The sequence below is a fragment of the Microcebus murinus genome, chromosome 5 (assembly GCF_040939455.1).
Source record: "Microcebus murinus isolate Inina chromosome 5, M.murinus_Inina_mat1.0, whole genome shotgun sequence".
Lineage (NCBI taxonomy): Eukaryota > Metazoa > Chordata > Mammalia > Primates > Cheirogaleidae > Microcebus > Microcebus murinus.
The window spans coordinates 107935488-107951822 of record NC_134108.1 but is presented as its reverse complement, the minus strand read 5'-3'; the positions used below and the strand labels follow the sequence as shown (position 1 = coordinate 107951822).

At 42.1% G+C, this 16335-nt stretch overlaps 1 protein-coding gene across 3 annotated transcripts in view; it reads right to left on the bottom strand.

Moving 5' to 3' along the window:
* SLC26A8 (solute carrier family 26 member 8) overlaps nt 1–16335 on the bottom strand; it is a 69547-nt gene that overhangs the window by 2352 nt on the left and 50860 nt on the right. For 2 of the 3 annotated variants that reach the window (XM_012746803.3, XM_012746804.3), the window contains 8 exons: nt 15079–15174; nt 13833–13939; nt 13676–13745; nt 13152–13244; nt 12900–13031; nt 7179–7547; nt 4794–4848; nt 4512–4696 (listed from right to left, as the gene is read on the bottom strand). In XM_012746803.3, the coding sequence (XP_012602257.1) occupies nt 4512–4696; nt 4794–4848; nt 7179–7547; nt 12900–13031; nt 13152–13244; nt 13676–13745; nt 13833–13939; nt 15079–15174 (1107 nt within the window). Of the gene's footprint in view, nt 1–1398; nt 1859–4511; nt 4697–4793; nt 4849–7178; nt 7548–12899; nt 13032–13151; nt 13245–13675; nt 13746–13832; nt 13940–15078; nt 15175–16335 lie in introns of those variants that run through there. The other variant, XM_020286975.2, reaches the window with a different exon arrangement.

Here is a 16335-nt window from a genome sequence, read left to right as displayed (position 1 = left end):
GCTTCCCAAGTAGCTAGGACTACAGATATGCACTACCACACCCAGCTAATTTTTAAATTTTTGTATAGATGAGGTCTCACTATGTTGCCCAGGCTAGTCTTGAACTCCTAGCCTCAAGTGATCCTCCCACCTTGGACTCCCAAAGTGCTAGGATTACAGGTGTGAGCCACCACACCTAGCCATGGCCATATTTCCATTCTAGACATCTCCACTCTTACATATTTAATAGGTGATCCTGAATATATACAAAATAGAACTTGCTCCTTTCCTAGTCTTCCCTATCTTAAATGCCAGAAAAAAATTGACATATTTAATACCAAATCTCAATATAAGTCCTGATAAGAATGTTGGTCAACTAGAAAAATGCTTTTTAAAAACACAGTAAATAATGTTGATCTTAAACCATCACTACTAACCTTAATAGAACATAAGCAGCTTTTTCGTTAAATTCAGGAGTAAGATAAGACTCATCACTATTACTTAATTATTCTGGGAGGTCCAGCTAATGCAATAATATTTTGAAATAAGAATTCTAACAGTTGGAAAATAAAAGATTAGCATTATTTTTAGAAAATATTTTCTTGTCTAAAAAATTCAAAAGAATTAACAATGAAACTTCTTAGGATTAGTAAACTAACTCAGAAAGGTAGCCAAATAATTTAATAAAAATCAATGAGTTTCCTAGTTGCTAGCAATTGCCAGTTAGAAAATATAATGGAAAAGAAGATTAATTTTAAAAAGAAATAAAAATGTAAAACATATAAAGTATCTAGAATTTATTTATATGGAGAAGGTCACAAAACCTTACTATGAATAAAACATTTAAAAAGATAATAGCTGGGCGCGGTGGCTCACGCCTGTAATCCTAGCACTTTGGGAGGCCGAGGCGGGCGGATTGCTCAAGGTTAGGAGTTCGAAACCAGCCTGAGCGAGACCCCGTCTCTATCAAAAATAGAAAGAAATTAATTGACCAACTAAAAATATATATACAAAAAATTATCCAGGTATGGTGATGCATGCCTGTAGTCCCAGCTACTCGGGAGGCTGAAGCAGTAGGATCGCTGAGCCCAGGAGATTGAGGTTGCTGTGAGCCAGGCTGACCCCACGGCACTCACTCTAGCCTGGGCAACAAAGTGAGACTCTGTCTCAAAAAAAAAAAAAAAAAAAAAAAGATAATATATGTAGAGATAGTTCATGTTTCTGAATGAGAAGAATGAATATTGTGAAGATATGAATCTTAAGTTACTTTATATTTTTAATGTAATTCTAACAGAAATTCCAACAGGATTTTTTGGGGGGATGGGGGCCTGACAAAAGATTTAAATGTTGGTTTAGAAGAATAAATTAGTGAGAACGACTTAGCAAATTTTGAAATAGAACACTGATGACACAGGACTTCTTAACCAAATGTTAAAGTGTATTATAAAGCCATAGTGATCAAAACAGTGTGATTCTAAAGCTATGCAGAACGATGAAACCAAAAACTGAGCCAGAAATAGACTTTAGTTTTCATAAGAATATAACATTTTATGAAAATAACATATTAAATCAGTGGAGGAAAGGAGGTGTATTCCACAAATGGTTAGATGGTGCCACGGTTTGAATGTGTGGCCTCCAAAATTCACATGGAAACTTACTCCCCATTGTGGTGGTGTTAAAAGGAGAGGTCTTTTGGGAAGTGGTAGGAATGGATGTGGAATGGATCAGTGCCTTATAAAAGGGCTGGAGGGAACTAGCTCAGGCCTCTTTGCCCTTCTGCCTTCGCCATGTGAGGCTGCTGCTGAGATAAGATGGAACAGGCCCTCACCAGACACTGAACCAGCTGGCACCTTGGTCATAGACGTCCCAGCTTCTCAAACTGTGAGAAATAAATGTCTATTATTATAAATTACTCAATCTCAGATATTTTTTATAGAGCACTAATGAATTATTAATAAGACAGATGGTATATAGCTTGAAATGGTTAGCTATATAGATTAAAGATTACTCAACAGCATGCACTGAAATACATTCTAACTAGGGTAAAGAGTATAACATATAAAAAATGAAAACATAAAAATCTAGAACAAAATATGTCATTATGTATTTACTTTCTAAATGGAAATGATTTTCTTTCTTTCTTTCTTTCTTTCTTTCTTTCTTTCTTTCTTTCTTTCTTTCTTTCTTTCTTTCTTTCTTTCTTTCTTTCTTTCTTTCTTTCTTTCTTTTTTTTGAGATAGGGTGTCTAGCTAGTCACCCAGGCTGGAGTGCAGTGGCACGATCATAGCTCACCACAGCCTCCAACTCCTGGGCTCAAGGGATCCTCCTGCCTCAGCCTCCCGAGTAGCTAGGACTAGAGGTGCATGCTACCATGCCAGGCTAATTTTTTTTTTCATTTTTTTGTAGAGACGGGGTCTCACTATGTTGCCCAGGCTGGTCTCAAACTCCTGGACTCAAGCAATCCTCCCGCCTCAGCCTCCCAAAGCACCGGGATTACAGGTGTGAGCCACCACACCCGGCCAGGACTGACTTTCTAAATGAAAAGTAACTGGAAAATAGAAAAGGAAAGATTAATAGACATAAGTTTATAATATGTAAAAACAAATATGTCAAGGTTATCATAATCACAGATAAAAATAAAATAGAGAAACTTCCATTTATAGTAAAAAGCAGACTATATAATTCAGACCAACTCTCCCGCTAAGGATAACCAGAAGAGCTGGGTAAACTATTTAAAAAAAAAATTCTGCTTGAAGGTGCTGTAATGCTAAAAAGGTCATCAAGAATTATCAGGTCAAGATTTGGGAAAAGTCGAAATCTAAAGAGGTGAATTGGGCATTTGGGGCCACTTTTTGTCCCAGGGAGTATTTGATGATCCAGAAGTGGCACATTTATGCTGGGCAATGCTTTTGACAGCTTTAAGCGTTGCAGAAATTGGATTCCAGGGCCTGACAAGGGAGAGGCTATTGTGAACCTTCCCACAGACTGCAACTGGGCTTTGGGTCATCTGGCTGGCCTAGAAAACCTCAACTCCTGAAATCAGATCAAAGTGATCCTGGATTGCTAGTGCCTCCAGGTATCTAGCAGAACAATCAAATTCTTTCTGGAAGAAAAATATCATCCTAGGCCTCAAATTATTTCTATAAACATTTTCCAAATTCAATCTTGGGCACACACCCAAAGATTACCAGGCACACATGACTTTGATAGTGGAGGATGCATGTTAAATTGCTAAGGCAGTAGTTTTCAAAGTGTGGTTCCTATACCAGTAGCATCAACATTACCTGGTAACTTGTTAGCAATGCAAATTCTCAGGTCCCACTGAAGACCCACTGAGTCAGAAATTCAGGGGATTGGGACACAGAGGGGTCCAGCAGTCTGTGTTTTAACAGCACATTTAGGTGATTGTGATGTTTACTCAAATATGAAAACCAATGGAAGTCTAAGCATAAAAAGGTCCACTTCTGGTCAGAGAGATTCACAAAAGAAATCTTGCTCCATGTGGGGGTAAACCTAATAAGCCTTGCGGTTGCTTCCAACTCAAAGGTTTTATGAATCTATGATTTTATAAATGAGAATGTAGTATAGAGCTGAATGGAAAAAAATATGTTCAAATGTAGCTATCAGAGAAAAAGTTGTTCTGGAAAAGCAGAGGCACATAACTTGTGAGAATTTTCAATGAAGCAACGGAAATCGTTAGTAATACATTAGTTTTTTTAAAAAAGAAAAATAAAAAGGCTCTGTTTTATAAGCCTGGGTATCTTTTACTTCTTGGAATTTTTTAAAGACACATTACTTTGGTAATACTCTTCTTGTCATAAAAAGTTCAAATGTTACTAAAATGTAGTAAGTCAAGGAATCAGGGGTTTAATTAAAAATGATTTCTATTTATTAGATAATATTTTGGTGCCCATCTGTATTTTACTTTACTTTTTTGGGGAAACCTTTAACCTACACAGATACTGATTTAAAATGCGGAAGTAGGCCCGAGTCTTAACTTAGTATTATTAAATGACTAAAAATTCTGATTTATATATCATTCCCCTTTGCATTTAGTCAGGTTGAGTAAACTTATTACTCCCAATGTAAATAACAGCCAAAGCCTTACCCCGGCAGTTGGAAAGCTCTGCTAGTTCATCAGTGTTCATCCCAAGGGTGGGGTGGGATGGGTTCGAAAGGTATAGCCAGGGGACATTTAAAATATTCAGCAATGGGTATAGCACGGGCACTAGCCAAGATTGCTTTAAAGGATCCCTGAGGCCTCCACTTGGTTGGGTAAAGCCTCTCTTCAGCTGGGGAAGTGACCTGAATGGGACCCAGACGCCATGGCCACTGGGGCACCTGGTGGTTCAGGCCCACTGCTGTTTACCAACTCGCAGGGGAGCATTTCAACATCCCAAATTCTGGCATAGCTACACTAAAATACCTTTCATGGACATTGTTCATCTCTGACTGGGCATCTGCCCCGCTATCCACCCCTCACCCCACCTTGACCCCTGCCCCGAGCCCCTTGCTTTGTCTGTTTCTCCAACCTTGTCTGTTTCTGAGTAGGTTTCCTGTATCACTGTCTCAGATTCATCCACGCTTAAATCGGAGGGCTCTAGAAACTTCCTTGACACAGCAAACAGCACGGCGTCATGGATGCTGAGGAACAGCTGGGCCTTGGTGATGCCAGCGTCAAAGAAATCATTCGTCTCAAATGCCCTGACCACAGAAGCTACAAACCAGACCCGGAACACACACAGTGTCAGACACCTGGGGAGCTGAGGGCCCAGGGCGCAGAACACCCCTCTCATAGGGTGAAGGATACTCACAGTGACACCCTGCAATGAGCACCAAAATGTTGGCGTTTTGGAAAGCATTGCATATCTGCAAGAAGAGAGGAAATCAGTGTCAGAGAGCTTCACACTCACTCGGAAAGGGCATTCTAAGCAGTTGAGTTTTAAAGTCCCTTTGGCCATTCACTTGTCTGGGTTATGTGTGCCTTTGCTTCCCCATTCAGCCCTACAAACATTTGATGAGTGGACTTCTTTATGCCAGAAAATGTCTGCAGTGCTAGAATACAAAAGAACATCAGGCCGCCTCATGTAGGGGTGGGAGTGAGAGGGGGCTGTTCACAGTCTCAGAGGAGGAAACAGCTCACATCAAGAGAAGATGTTCACGTGGGAAATGTCTTAGGCTAGGGACAGGCACAGGTGTGACAGAGATGTCTGGAGAGTCGTCAGAAGCAACCACATCGTGGTGTGACTGCTCAGTGTCGGCAAGCGACCCCTTCTCCCTGGTATTCACTGAGCAGAGGAGGCAAGAAATGGCTCAGACATGGTCAGGTGATCCAGCAGGGACTGGCGTTCAGAAACCCCAAGGGTCACATCCAGAGCTAGTCTGAAAAGTTGAGTTTGACTTCAGTAAAACATCAGGTATTTAGCATCACATTAGTAAAAATGAGATGCCGACCTCAAGTTTACCTCAGCCAGGAGATACGCTCTGGGGCAATAAATCCTGACGTTCAGTTCAAAGCCAGTCAATATCAACCTTAACACTCCAAGGCTGAGTAAACGCCAACCTGGAGCACAAAACAGACTTTGCTGTTTTCAGTATTAAGTGGAAATAAGAAAGCCATTTTTGATCACGTGGTAAATCACACAGTCATTTTGTTAGGGCTACAATAGACATGTTCTAAATGACAAGCAGCAGGAAAAGGAAATCTCATGAATTAGGAAGAAGCTTAATCTGAGTGATGGTTTCCAATTAGAATAAACTGCTGGGGTTTTTCTTAGTAGATTTAAGTTTTCAATTATAAAGTAAACAAAACATACAATTTCCTCCAATAATGCAGTGTTCGGGGTGCAGTATATAGAACATTTACAAAGGGAATGAAGCAACCTGCATTTTTAGAGTGCAAACGTGCACTATGAATCTTTGCAGGTCATACGCAAAGGTGTCTGACATTGCCTCCATTTGGGGATGGAGCACAAAGCCATCAACACGGGCCAGGGGTGGATGGGTGATGCCAAGAACCAGAACATAGGGTACCTTTACAGAAACAGGAGGCAGGACAGGACAGGAGAGCAGAGGAAGGCATAAATGTATTATGGGGAAAGAGTGATTAAAGTCAGATGCTTGAAGTTCAAATGCCGGACAGGCCACTTATGAGCTGTGAGCCTTGGGAGACTCTTAGGAGAAAATATGGCTTGTTTCTCAAGGCAGTTGTGAAAATTAAATGAAATAGTATATACACATGTGCCCAACTCAGTCTGGGATGTAGCAGGCATTCGACAATGTGGGTTGAATGAAATCTAAAGTAACAACTACAGTACGAGACTGGGAGAAGAGAACATAGCCCAGGACAATGACCTAAAATGGAAAAGCCCAAATGACAGGAGATTATCAAGGATATTTGAGTCTGAAAATGGGATGAGAGAAAAGGATCTCATGGATGACAGAGATCTTAATATTAATCTCTTCCAAACTTCTCATTTTATAGATGAGGAAACCGAGACCTAGTGCAAATTAGTAACTTGTCTTGGGTCAGACAGACAGTAAACAGCAAAGCCAAGACAAAGCACACATCCCAGACCACCAACCAGAGTTCTTTCTGCTCTGAAAAGCTTCCTATTGCCTCAGACCAAAGAGGAGCTGGACTCACTTAAGAGAGAATCATATTCCCCTAGGAATAAGAAAGTATGATACAATAGGATCTGAGACTAAAAGAAGGAAAACCAGTCAAAAGAGTGTATCTCATACAAAAGTGGACATAGAACACAAGTGAGTGTTAGTGTTCAGGTGTTTAAACCTGAGCCACTGCCAACATGAGCAAGAGTGAGACAGAGAGCTGTAAACTGAAACAAGCTGGCTGAAAAGAAGCATTGTATTTACGAAGCATTAAACAATGCAGTCGATATGATTAGTCGTGCACCTAAATGGTACTGCATAAGGAGAGAAACGAGAATTGTCATAGAAACCTGTGAGGAGTCAGGACCTAGGGACACAACTGTTGAAGGAAATTTCTTCTTTGTTCTTTTTGCCTGAAGTTGCAGGCAATGAAGAGGGAAGTGGGGAAGACCCTACATGTAGGCAGCCCCAAGTTTGAGGTGTCACTTTGTCACAACTTCTTCACATCTGAGTGCAAGATAGCCCAGTGCCTTTCACAGTGCTAGGCGCAGAGCAGCTGAACAGTGGAGAATTCTCCCAGGACTTACCTGTCTTAATATGACCAAAGCCCATGGATCCACATGATGCACCATGGAGAAATCCAGGATGATGGTGTGGGTGGGCGGCAGCATATCTTCTGAGTAAGGGATAATCGATCTACTCCTCCCCCGACTCTCAACAGATTCAGTCCCTGGTATGGAGCTGTATCTGGAGGGCTCCTTCTGAAGCCAAACATCCTCCACGTCCTCGTAGTTTTGCCCTTGATATCTTTGAGACGAGGAAGATGACGTGTATGGGACTTGTTCATCGGATGTGCTTTGACTCGTGTCACCGCTATTGAAACGCGAGCAGCGAATCAGGTTAATGGAGGACGAATCGCGATCCTCTTTGTTTACAAACCGGTCTGTGTAACCAATCTGGGACAACAGAGTTAAGAGAGGACTGTGATGAGACTCAAACCAGGGCTGGAAGTACTTGGCAACTGTGCTGTTTCTGCTAGTTGACTACCCTCTCTTAGGAAACTTCTCTCCAGGCTAGGCACTGTGCATTTTTTTTTTTTTTTTTTTTTTGAGACAGAGTCTCGCTTTGTTGCCCAGGCTAGAGTGAGTGCCGTGGCGTCAGCCTAGCTCACAGCAACCTCAAACTCCTGGGCTCAAGTGATCCTCCTGCCTCAGCCTCCCAAGTAGCTGGGACTACAGGCATGCACTGCCATGCCTGGCTAATTTTTTTCTATATATATCAGTTGGCCAATTAATTTCTTTCTATTTATAGTAGAGACGGGGTCTCACTCTTGCTCAGGCTGGTTTCGAACTCCTGACCTCGAGCAATCCGCCCGCCTCAGCCTCCCAGAGTGCTAGGATTACAGGCGTGAGCCACCGCGCCCGGCCCGGCACTGTGCATTTTTTTTTTTTTCCCCAAACAATAAATGTTGATACTGTGCATTTTTTACTTGGATATCTCACCGCCACTTCAAGCTCATGACTAAAGCCCGTTCGTCCCGCCTATCCTTACCACTCACAGCATCCCCCTCCCAACTTCCCATGTCCATCAATGACGTTGTCATTGTCCCAGTGAGCCAGACTTAACATCATCTTTGATTTATTCCTTTTCTTCACCCCTGGGTCTTACTTCATCCCTGGGTGCCTACTAATACGTTGTATGACGTATTCTTTTTCATCAATCTCTTTTCCCAGCACCTCCTTCTTTTATCAGTACAGCAGTCCTGTGTCAGACTTCCTTAAGAAGACACAGTCCACTCGAGCAAGGCTGTCTTTACCTCTCAAGCTCCTAATAGGCCTGGAGTGCCTGCTATAGTTTAAGGACAGTACCAAGGACCAGGAAGACAATGACGTGCAAGATGTGAAATTGGACTCTGCATTCACAGGAACCAGATTCTACCTAGCGAGAGTGCTCATGTTCATTAAAAGGATAAATATGGCTGGGCCTGGTGGCTCATGCCTGTAATTTCAGTGCTTTGGGAGGCTGAGGCAGGAGGACTGCTTGAGACCAGGAATTTGAGACCAGCCTGGGAAATATAGTGAGACCTCATCTCTACAAAAACTAAAAGAAAAATTAGCCGGCATGGTGGCACATTCCTGTAGTGCCTGCTATTGAGGAGGCTGAGGCAGGAGGATCACTTGAACCCAGGAGTTGGAGGCTGTAGTGAGCTATAATCGCGCAACTATACTCTAGCGAGGGTGACAGAGTGAGACCTGGTCTCTCAAAAAATAAATAAATAAATAAATAAATGCCAGCCTGAGCAAGAGTGAGACCCTGTCTCTACTAAAAATAGAAAGAAATTAGCTGCACAACTAAAAAATATATGAAAAAAATTAGCCGGGCATGGTGGCACATGTCTGTAGTCCCAGCTAATCAGGAGGCTGAGGCAGGAGGATCACTTGAGCCCAGGAGTTTGAGGTTGCTGTGAGCTGGGCTGACACCACGGCACTCTAGCCTGGCAAGAGTGAGACTCTGTCTAAAAACAAATAAATAAATAAATAAATGTATCAATAATAATATATATGGACAAGAACTGTAAGGCACGTGGAAAAATGAATTTATTTGCTAGAGTGGTATAATTCTAGGTGATATTTCCCTTAAAAAATCTATTATCAAACAATTTTCTTTGTGAAATAAATTTTAAAACTTTGAAAAATAAAACTATACAAGGTAGCATATATTGTATAGCAAAAAAAAAAAAAAAGTAGTGTGGACAAATGATAATAGTATAATTCAAAGGAGAGAGCTGTTCCCAAGGGTCTAAGATTACTGAGGCCAGGCCTTTGGGGAAACAGTGAAGGTTGGCCCAGTGGCAGGATATAAGGTCCTCCAGGCAGAGAGAATTCTCTGCGAGCTCTCCTTTTCCCTCTTTCATCTGCTGTACATTCTTGTCTTTCTTGTAATCCCCTCATGCCATGTCTGCCTGACTTTACTTCTCAGGCCAAGCCTCCTACACTGAGAACACTACAAGTTTCCACCTTGGTGTCTTTGTCCAAACCTATCCTGGATGGGAATCCTGTTTTTCCTACCCAACATCAATCTAAGTTTCTCTTTCTGGCCCAACACAAGTCCATTGCTGCCATGAAGGTTTTTTTGTTTTGTTTTAATGCCAGTAAGTGTTTATAAGTTTCTCTGACTTTTGAGCTCATGCTAATCTCTCCTTACCTGAAGTCTGAGAGTTGTTAGACTCTAAACACACAATGTAGAAGATAGCAATCTACTGTATTGTATCATTCACTGTCCTATTTTGTCCATATTAAGATGCACCACTACTTTTTGTACTATCAAGAATGAAAGAAAAAACCTCTGAAAATTAAACAATGGTATGTCATGGATTATGTGATATATCCAAATTTCAGTGATATGAAAAAAATGTATATCTCAGAATTGATAAAATATAATAGCCTTATATGTCACATTAAGGCTACAGTAAATATCTTCTGTCCAAAAAGAAAAAGAAAAAGAAAGGCTACAGTACTGAACTGTACACTTCCTTAATTGATTTAAAACTCCATGAATTATTAGCCAGGTGTGGTGGCGCATGCCTGTAGTCCCAGCTACTCGGGAAGCCGAGGCAGGAGGATCGCTTGAGCCCAGGAGTGCAAGCTTATATTAATAGTAAGCTACAATCATGCCACTGCACTCCACCATGGGTGACAGAGTGAGATGCTGTTTCTTAGTGAAAAAAAAAAAAACTGACTAAAAACAGTCCATGAATTACTTCAAAGTAATCCTGTGATTCTGAGTGGTTATAAGTAGGAGGGGATATAGATGAAACAAGATTGACTATGAGCTGATAAAGCTGATGTGGGACATAGGTACTCATTATATTACATATTGTCTCTACTTTTGTATATGTTCAAAATTTTCCATCAAAAAATTTTTTTTAAGAACTACCTGGACGAGACTGGGTGCAGTGGCTCATGCCTATAATCTCAGGACTCTGGGAGGCTGAGGTGGGAGGATTGCTTGAGGCCAGGAGTTCAAGATCACCCTAGGCAACACAGTGAGGCCTCATCTCTACAAAAAATGAAAAAATTAGCCAGGCATGGTGCACACATGTAGTCCCAGTTACTGGGAAGGCTGAGCCAGGAGTATCATTTGAGCCTGGGAGTTGGAGGTGGTCGCAGTGAGCTCTGATGACACCACTGCACTCCAGCCTGAGCAGCAGAGCAAGACCCTGTATCACAAAAAACAAACAAATAAAACCTACTTGGATGAACCTTGAGAATGTTATGCTAAGTGAAATAAGCCAGTCACAAAAAGATAAAAGCATAGGCCGGGCGCGGTGGCTCACGCCTGTAATCCTAGCACTCTGGGAGGCCGAGGCAGCCGGATTGCTTGAGGTCAGGAGTTCAAAACCAGCCTGAGCAAGAGCAAGACCCCATCTCTACTATAAATAGAAAGAAATTAGCTGGCCAACTAATATATATAGAAAAAATCAGCCGGGCAGGGTGGTGCATGCCTGTAGTCCCAGCTACTTGGGAGGCTGAGGCAGCAGGATTGCTTGAGCCCAGGAGTTTGAGGTTGCTGTGAGCTAGGCTGACACCACGGCACTCACTTTAGCCTGGGCAACAAAGCGAGACTGTGTCTCAAAAAAAAAAAAAAAAAAAAAAGACAAGCACGTAATCCTGTAGGATTCCACTTACACAAGGTATTTAGAATAGTCAAATTCATAGAAACAAGAAATAGAAGGGAATAGTGGGTTTCCAGGGGCTGGGAGGAAGGGGAAAAGGGTAGTCATTGTTTAATGGGTATGGAGTTTCAGTTTTGTAAGGTCAAATGTTCTGGACATGGATGGTGGTGGTGACTGTGCACCAACATGAATATACTTAACAGTAACGAACTGTACACTTACAAAGGGTAGATATGTTATATTATATGTTATCTAGTTTTTTTAACTTCAATGAAAAAAAAAAAAAGAACTACCTGAAGGCAGAGATCTTAAAACCCTCTTTTCCTTTTTAATAGCGTCCTAGTTCTGGGCACATAGTTGGAGCTCAATGAATATGGGGTGACCCTATTCCATACCCTAGAGTGTATTTGCTAATGTCTTGTGAATGTTCTCTTCAATACTCAGCACAGTGTAGATATGAAATCAAATTAGATATACTGTTTTTGGTTTTTTGGGTTTTTTTTTAGACAGTCTTACTCTGTCGCCCAGGCTAGAGTACTGTGGCATCAGCCTAGCTCACAGCAACCTCAACGTCCCAAGCTCAAGCAATCCTCCTGCCTCAGCCTCCCTAGTTGCTGGGAGTACAGGCACACAGCACCATGCCCAGCTAATTTTTCCTATTTATAGTAGAGACAGGGTCTCGCTCTTGCTCAGGCTGGTCTCAAACTCCTGAGCTCAAGCCATGCTCCCACGTTGGCCTTCCAGAGTGCTAGGATTACAGGCGTGAGCTACCGTGCCCGGCCTAGCTATAGTGTTAATTCTATTCTCTTGGCTGGGAAGTTGGTAATTTCAGGGAGTTCAGTAAAACCTATGCTCTATTATAATGTGTGGGAAGAAGAATGGACGCTCAGTATTTTGGAAGAGGGGTGTTTGTGTGTTTGTTGGGGTTGGGGGTTACTTCTCTGTGTGTATAGATAGAGCTTAGATGAAGTGATTACTCAAAGGACCAGGAGCTAGAAATAAGCAGTCTTGCTCTAAGGGAAAGAACTACTTAGACCAAGTCAAGGTTGGAAATAATGACCACTTTGCAACCCCCATCAGCTAAAATGACCCTCAGATGCTGTAAAACCCCCATCTAGAATAGCAACCTGTGCTTGTCCCCACCACACCCCCAGTTTCCCTCATCCCCAGTCATCATTTCCTTGGTCACAGGCAGAAATCAGGAGACCCTGGCTTATCCTGGAGGAGCCCAGCAACCATGACTCTGCCTTAGTTGGAATCAGAAAATAATCTTTCAGTCACTTATTTTTAGAAATCTAAAGCTAGACAGCTAAAAGCCAGGGAAATAGGTACAGCTATGGAATTACTGACAGTCTCAACAGGCAAACTGTACTCTTGTCACTGGCCATCCAGTAGAATCCAGAACATTTCTTCCTACCTATTTTCATGTCCAAATTTGAACCTCAAAGGAGAACCTTGTGTCTTCATTTCTGAGTAGAAATCTTTGATTTCCAATTCTCCATGGTCCATCTAAAACTCAAAATCCCTTAGAGGTTTTGATTTTTTGTTCTGTTTTTTTTTTTTTTAAGAAACTACTAGTGCACTTCTTTATAAAGGGTGGAGAGAAATGCAGGAAAGAAAAAGCATTTCTAACCCTGGGTGGTGGCTCCTGTTCTTCACAGTCACAGAAACACCTACAGATCCTTTTTTCCTGTAGCATGGTATCACTTTGATTGAACAGGGTGAAAATTTCTTCTTCTTTAAGAGGCACCCTTTCCATATCAACCTGAAAGATACAAGAGGTGTCTCAAAGGAGGCTGAGAGGTGGAGAAGGCGAAAGGGTGGGAGAAGGATGCTTGTAGGGGGAGGGGCCAGGCAGAGGGAGGCAGGGCAGAAGAGCAGTGACCTCTTTTAACAGCTTGTGTTTTAGTTGGTAAACGTTTACAAATGTCACAGCGTTGCAGCACTGGAAGACTTTCACCCCAGGTATGCTGACAATCTATAAGAAAAAATGTGAAGTTGAGGGAAACTTCTCATTTCTTTTATGGAGCAAGAATAATACATCTTTAGAACCTCCTAGAGAATCTGAATTCTTCTGTATTAGAAATATGAACTAGGAAATTCTTTCCTCACATTTTCACCCCCTGCTTTTCCTGCTTTCTTCTTTTCCCCTCATTTCCTCACTCCTCTCTTTCTTGGCCTTCCTCTCCTTAAAGGACATTTAAAAATTATCTTTAATTGGCTGTAGTATATAAGGATTTGGCTACTTACTGACCCACCTCAACCCTTGTGCATTACTTTCCCCACCTTTGTAAATGTGTATCTGCAGTGCAGGAAATAACAGCAAAGGGATTCTGTAAAAAAACTAAACTCCAGGCTTGGCCCACCCCAGCCCTTAGGCAGAGGAGTGGCACTGATTTGGATTCTTACCTCCCCATAGTCATTGATGCTTCTATAAATGTTGGTGTTAGGGATTTGACCCAGGAGAAGAATCTGAGTTCTGAAAGAAAATGCACTTGCCTTTAGGTCATAGTTGCCTTACCTTGCCATGCATAACCTCAGCCTCCTCTTATCTGAGACAAAGTACCTGTGTGAACGAACAGTGACGATGAAGAAAGCAAAAAATAATGAGATAACTAGTCCAATGTCCAGTCCCAGGAAAATTGTAGATAAGAATGTCACCATCCATATAGCCTAAGGGAAAAGGGAATGAGGGGAAAAACAAGATCATGAAAACAAGCAGGATAGGAGAACATTACCAGTCCTGTCTCTCAACTTGCCTTCACTCTCTCCCTTCCTATTCCTGGGATTGAGAGAAAAAATTCCTCGGCCACATGGACTGGTGCCATCCACAAATAGCTGGGCCCTCAAGGCTGCCTAGCAAATCTTTTTTATATCCCTGGTCATCTCTCTCTTTAACTGTCTCTCAAAACTTCAGTCTCATCATGTGCTAAATGAGCATAGTGATATCTACCTTGTAGGCTTTGTTGAGATTAGAAATACCATTCATAAACCAACCAGAACACTCTGCCAAATGGTAGTTGCTATCTGAAGACCTACAGTAGTTGTTGCAAACTCTTACCATCCACTGCCCCACCACCCTCTCCATCATCCTCAGTAGGTAATCTTACCTTTGTCTTCACAGGAAAAAATAGGCTAAAATTCCCTTAAATATTTACTTCCCTGACCTCCTGCCACTTGTCAGTGTCTACACTCAGCCCTTCCCCATTCTCTCCAGCCCCGTTGGAAGTGCTGTCCCTCTCCTGGCCTAGAGACTCTCTCTGTGCACTGGGCCACGTCCCCTCCTAGCTCCTCGGGGATCTAGCTCCGCAAGTTACACCCTTTTGTATTTCTCTCCTCTCCTGGGTCCTTCTCCTCTTATCATTTTTGTTTCTTGCTGTTTCCCCTTTTTGTCATCTGGTTTTGTGCCCTGGAGAGGAGGGGGCTGCTCCAGCAGTTGTTCTGCCTAGCAAAACATCTCCTCCTTCTTTAATTAGGATTGGCGTCTTCTTTCCTGGAATGTATTTACATCAATTGGATTAAAAGTCATTCAAATATGCAATGAAAGGCAAACCCTTTCTACTAGATTTGCATGTAACAGTAGCCACTTAACTAATCCCTTTTATTTAATTTTGCATAGTTGGAATGAGGTCTCCATGTGTTCATGTGCCAACAACCTTGACTCTCCCTTCTTAAGCAAAAATAATAGTACTAAGCAAAAATAAGAGTTGCTAGTATTCTCCAGGTCCATGGCTGATCTCTTTTGTTTTCTCTCCCTCTCTCCAACTTTCCCTTCCGTCCTCCCCTTCCTCAGCCAGGGCATCTACACTCACACAATCATATTGGTCCTTCCTCCATAGACTGGGTAGGTTGTAAATGGTTTCGAGGTAGGGAAGGACGTTGCTCATAATAATACCAGCCAGCACAGCCTGTGGGGGAAAAATTAACCCTGTTTCATTTTCCCTTGGAGGGGAGGAGGAGAGTAAAACTCTCAAATCCCCACAAAGGAACCACAAAAAGTTAGCAAGACTTGCCACCCAGAGATATTGTGTGTTTTTGTTTTCTATGAATACCAAGTCCATGTTCCAACTCACTGTTCAATCAAATAAATATTCTCTATATTTTTCTTTGCTTTCCTCCATAATTTGTCAAACTCACAAGGCTAGGTCAAGGCAGCCAAGGCCAAGGCCTGACTGATTTAGCCAGTAAAGCTACAACAGCTCCGTTTTGGATTCACAGTTTATCACTCACATATACAGGGAGAGGAAGAGTAACCCAAAGTTACAGTCATCTACCCCCTTCTGTTTCAGTGTTGTCACTCTTGGTGTGCAGGGCACCGCCCACAGGGAGCTGGCACCCTTGGCTACATGGCCTTGCCTCTTCTAGGTTGCTTGTCATGTCTACGTTTCCTACGTTGTCTGGAAACCATTCTCGCATGGGATGATGAATTAAAAGAACTTACACTCACAGAAACTCTAAAAGAGTTTCTATTAGGCTTTTATTCAAGTTTAATCATGATATAATGTAATTGTTTCACTAATGAGACACCATTTTTTGTTCATCAAGTTAAATGAGCAAATTAAAAACATTGGTAATACCTCATAAACATGGTTGTTGAGTATAATAGGGCACTACCCTTCTGGAATATCATTTGGCAATATATCAAAAAGTGCCCATGTTGGCCAGGCGTGGTGGCTCACGCCTATAATCCTGGCACTCTGGGAGGCCGAGGCGGGCGGATTGCTTGAGGTCAGGAGTTCGAAACCAGCCTGAACAAGAGCGAGACCCTGTCTCTACTATAAATAGAAAGAAATTAATTGGCCAACTAATATATATAGAAAAAATTAGCCAGGTATGGTGGCACATGCCTGTAGTCCCAGCTACTCGGGAGGCTGAGGCAGGAGGATTGCTTGAGCCCAGGAGTTTGAGGTTGCTGTGAGCTAGGCTGACGCCACAGCACTCACTCTAGTCTGGGCAACAAAGTGAGACTCTGTCTCAAAAAAAAAAAAAAAAAAAGTGCCCATGTGGGTCCTGACTTCACCATAATGCAATATAACAGCGTAACAAAATTGCACTTGTACCCCATGAAT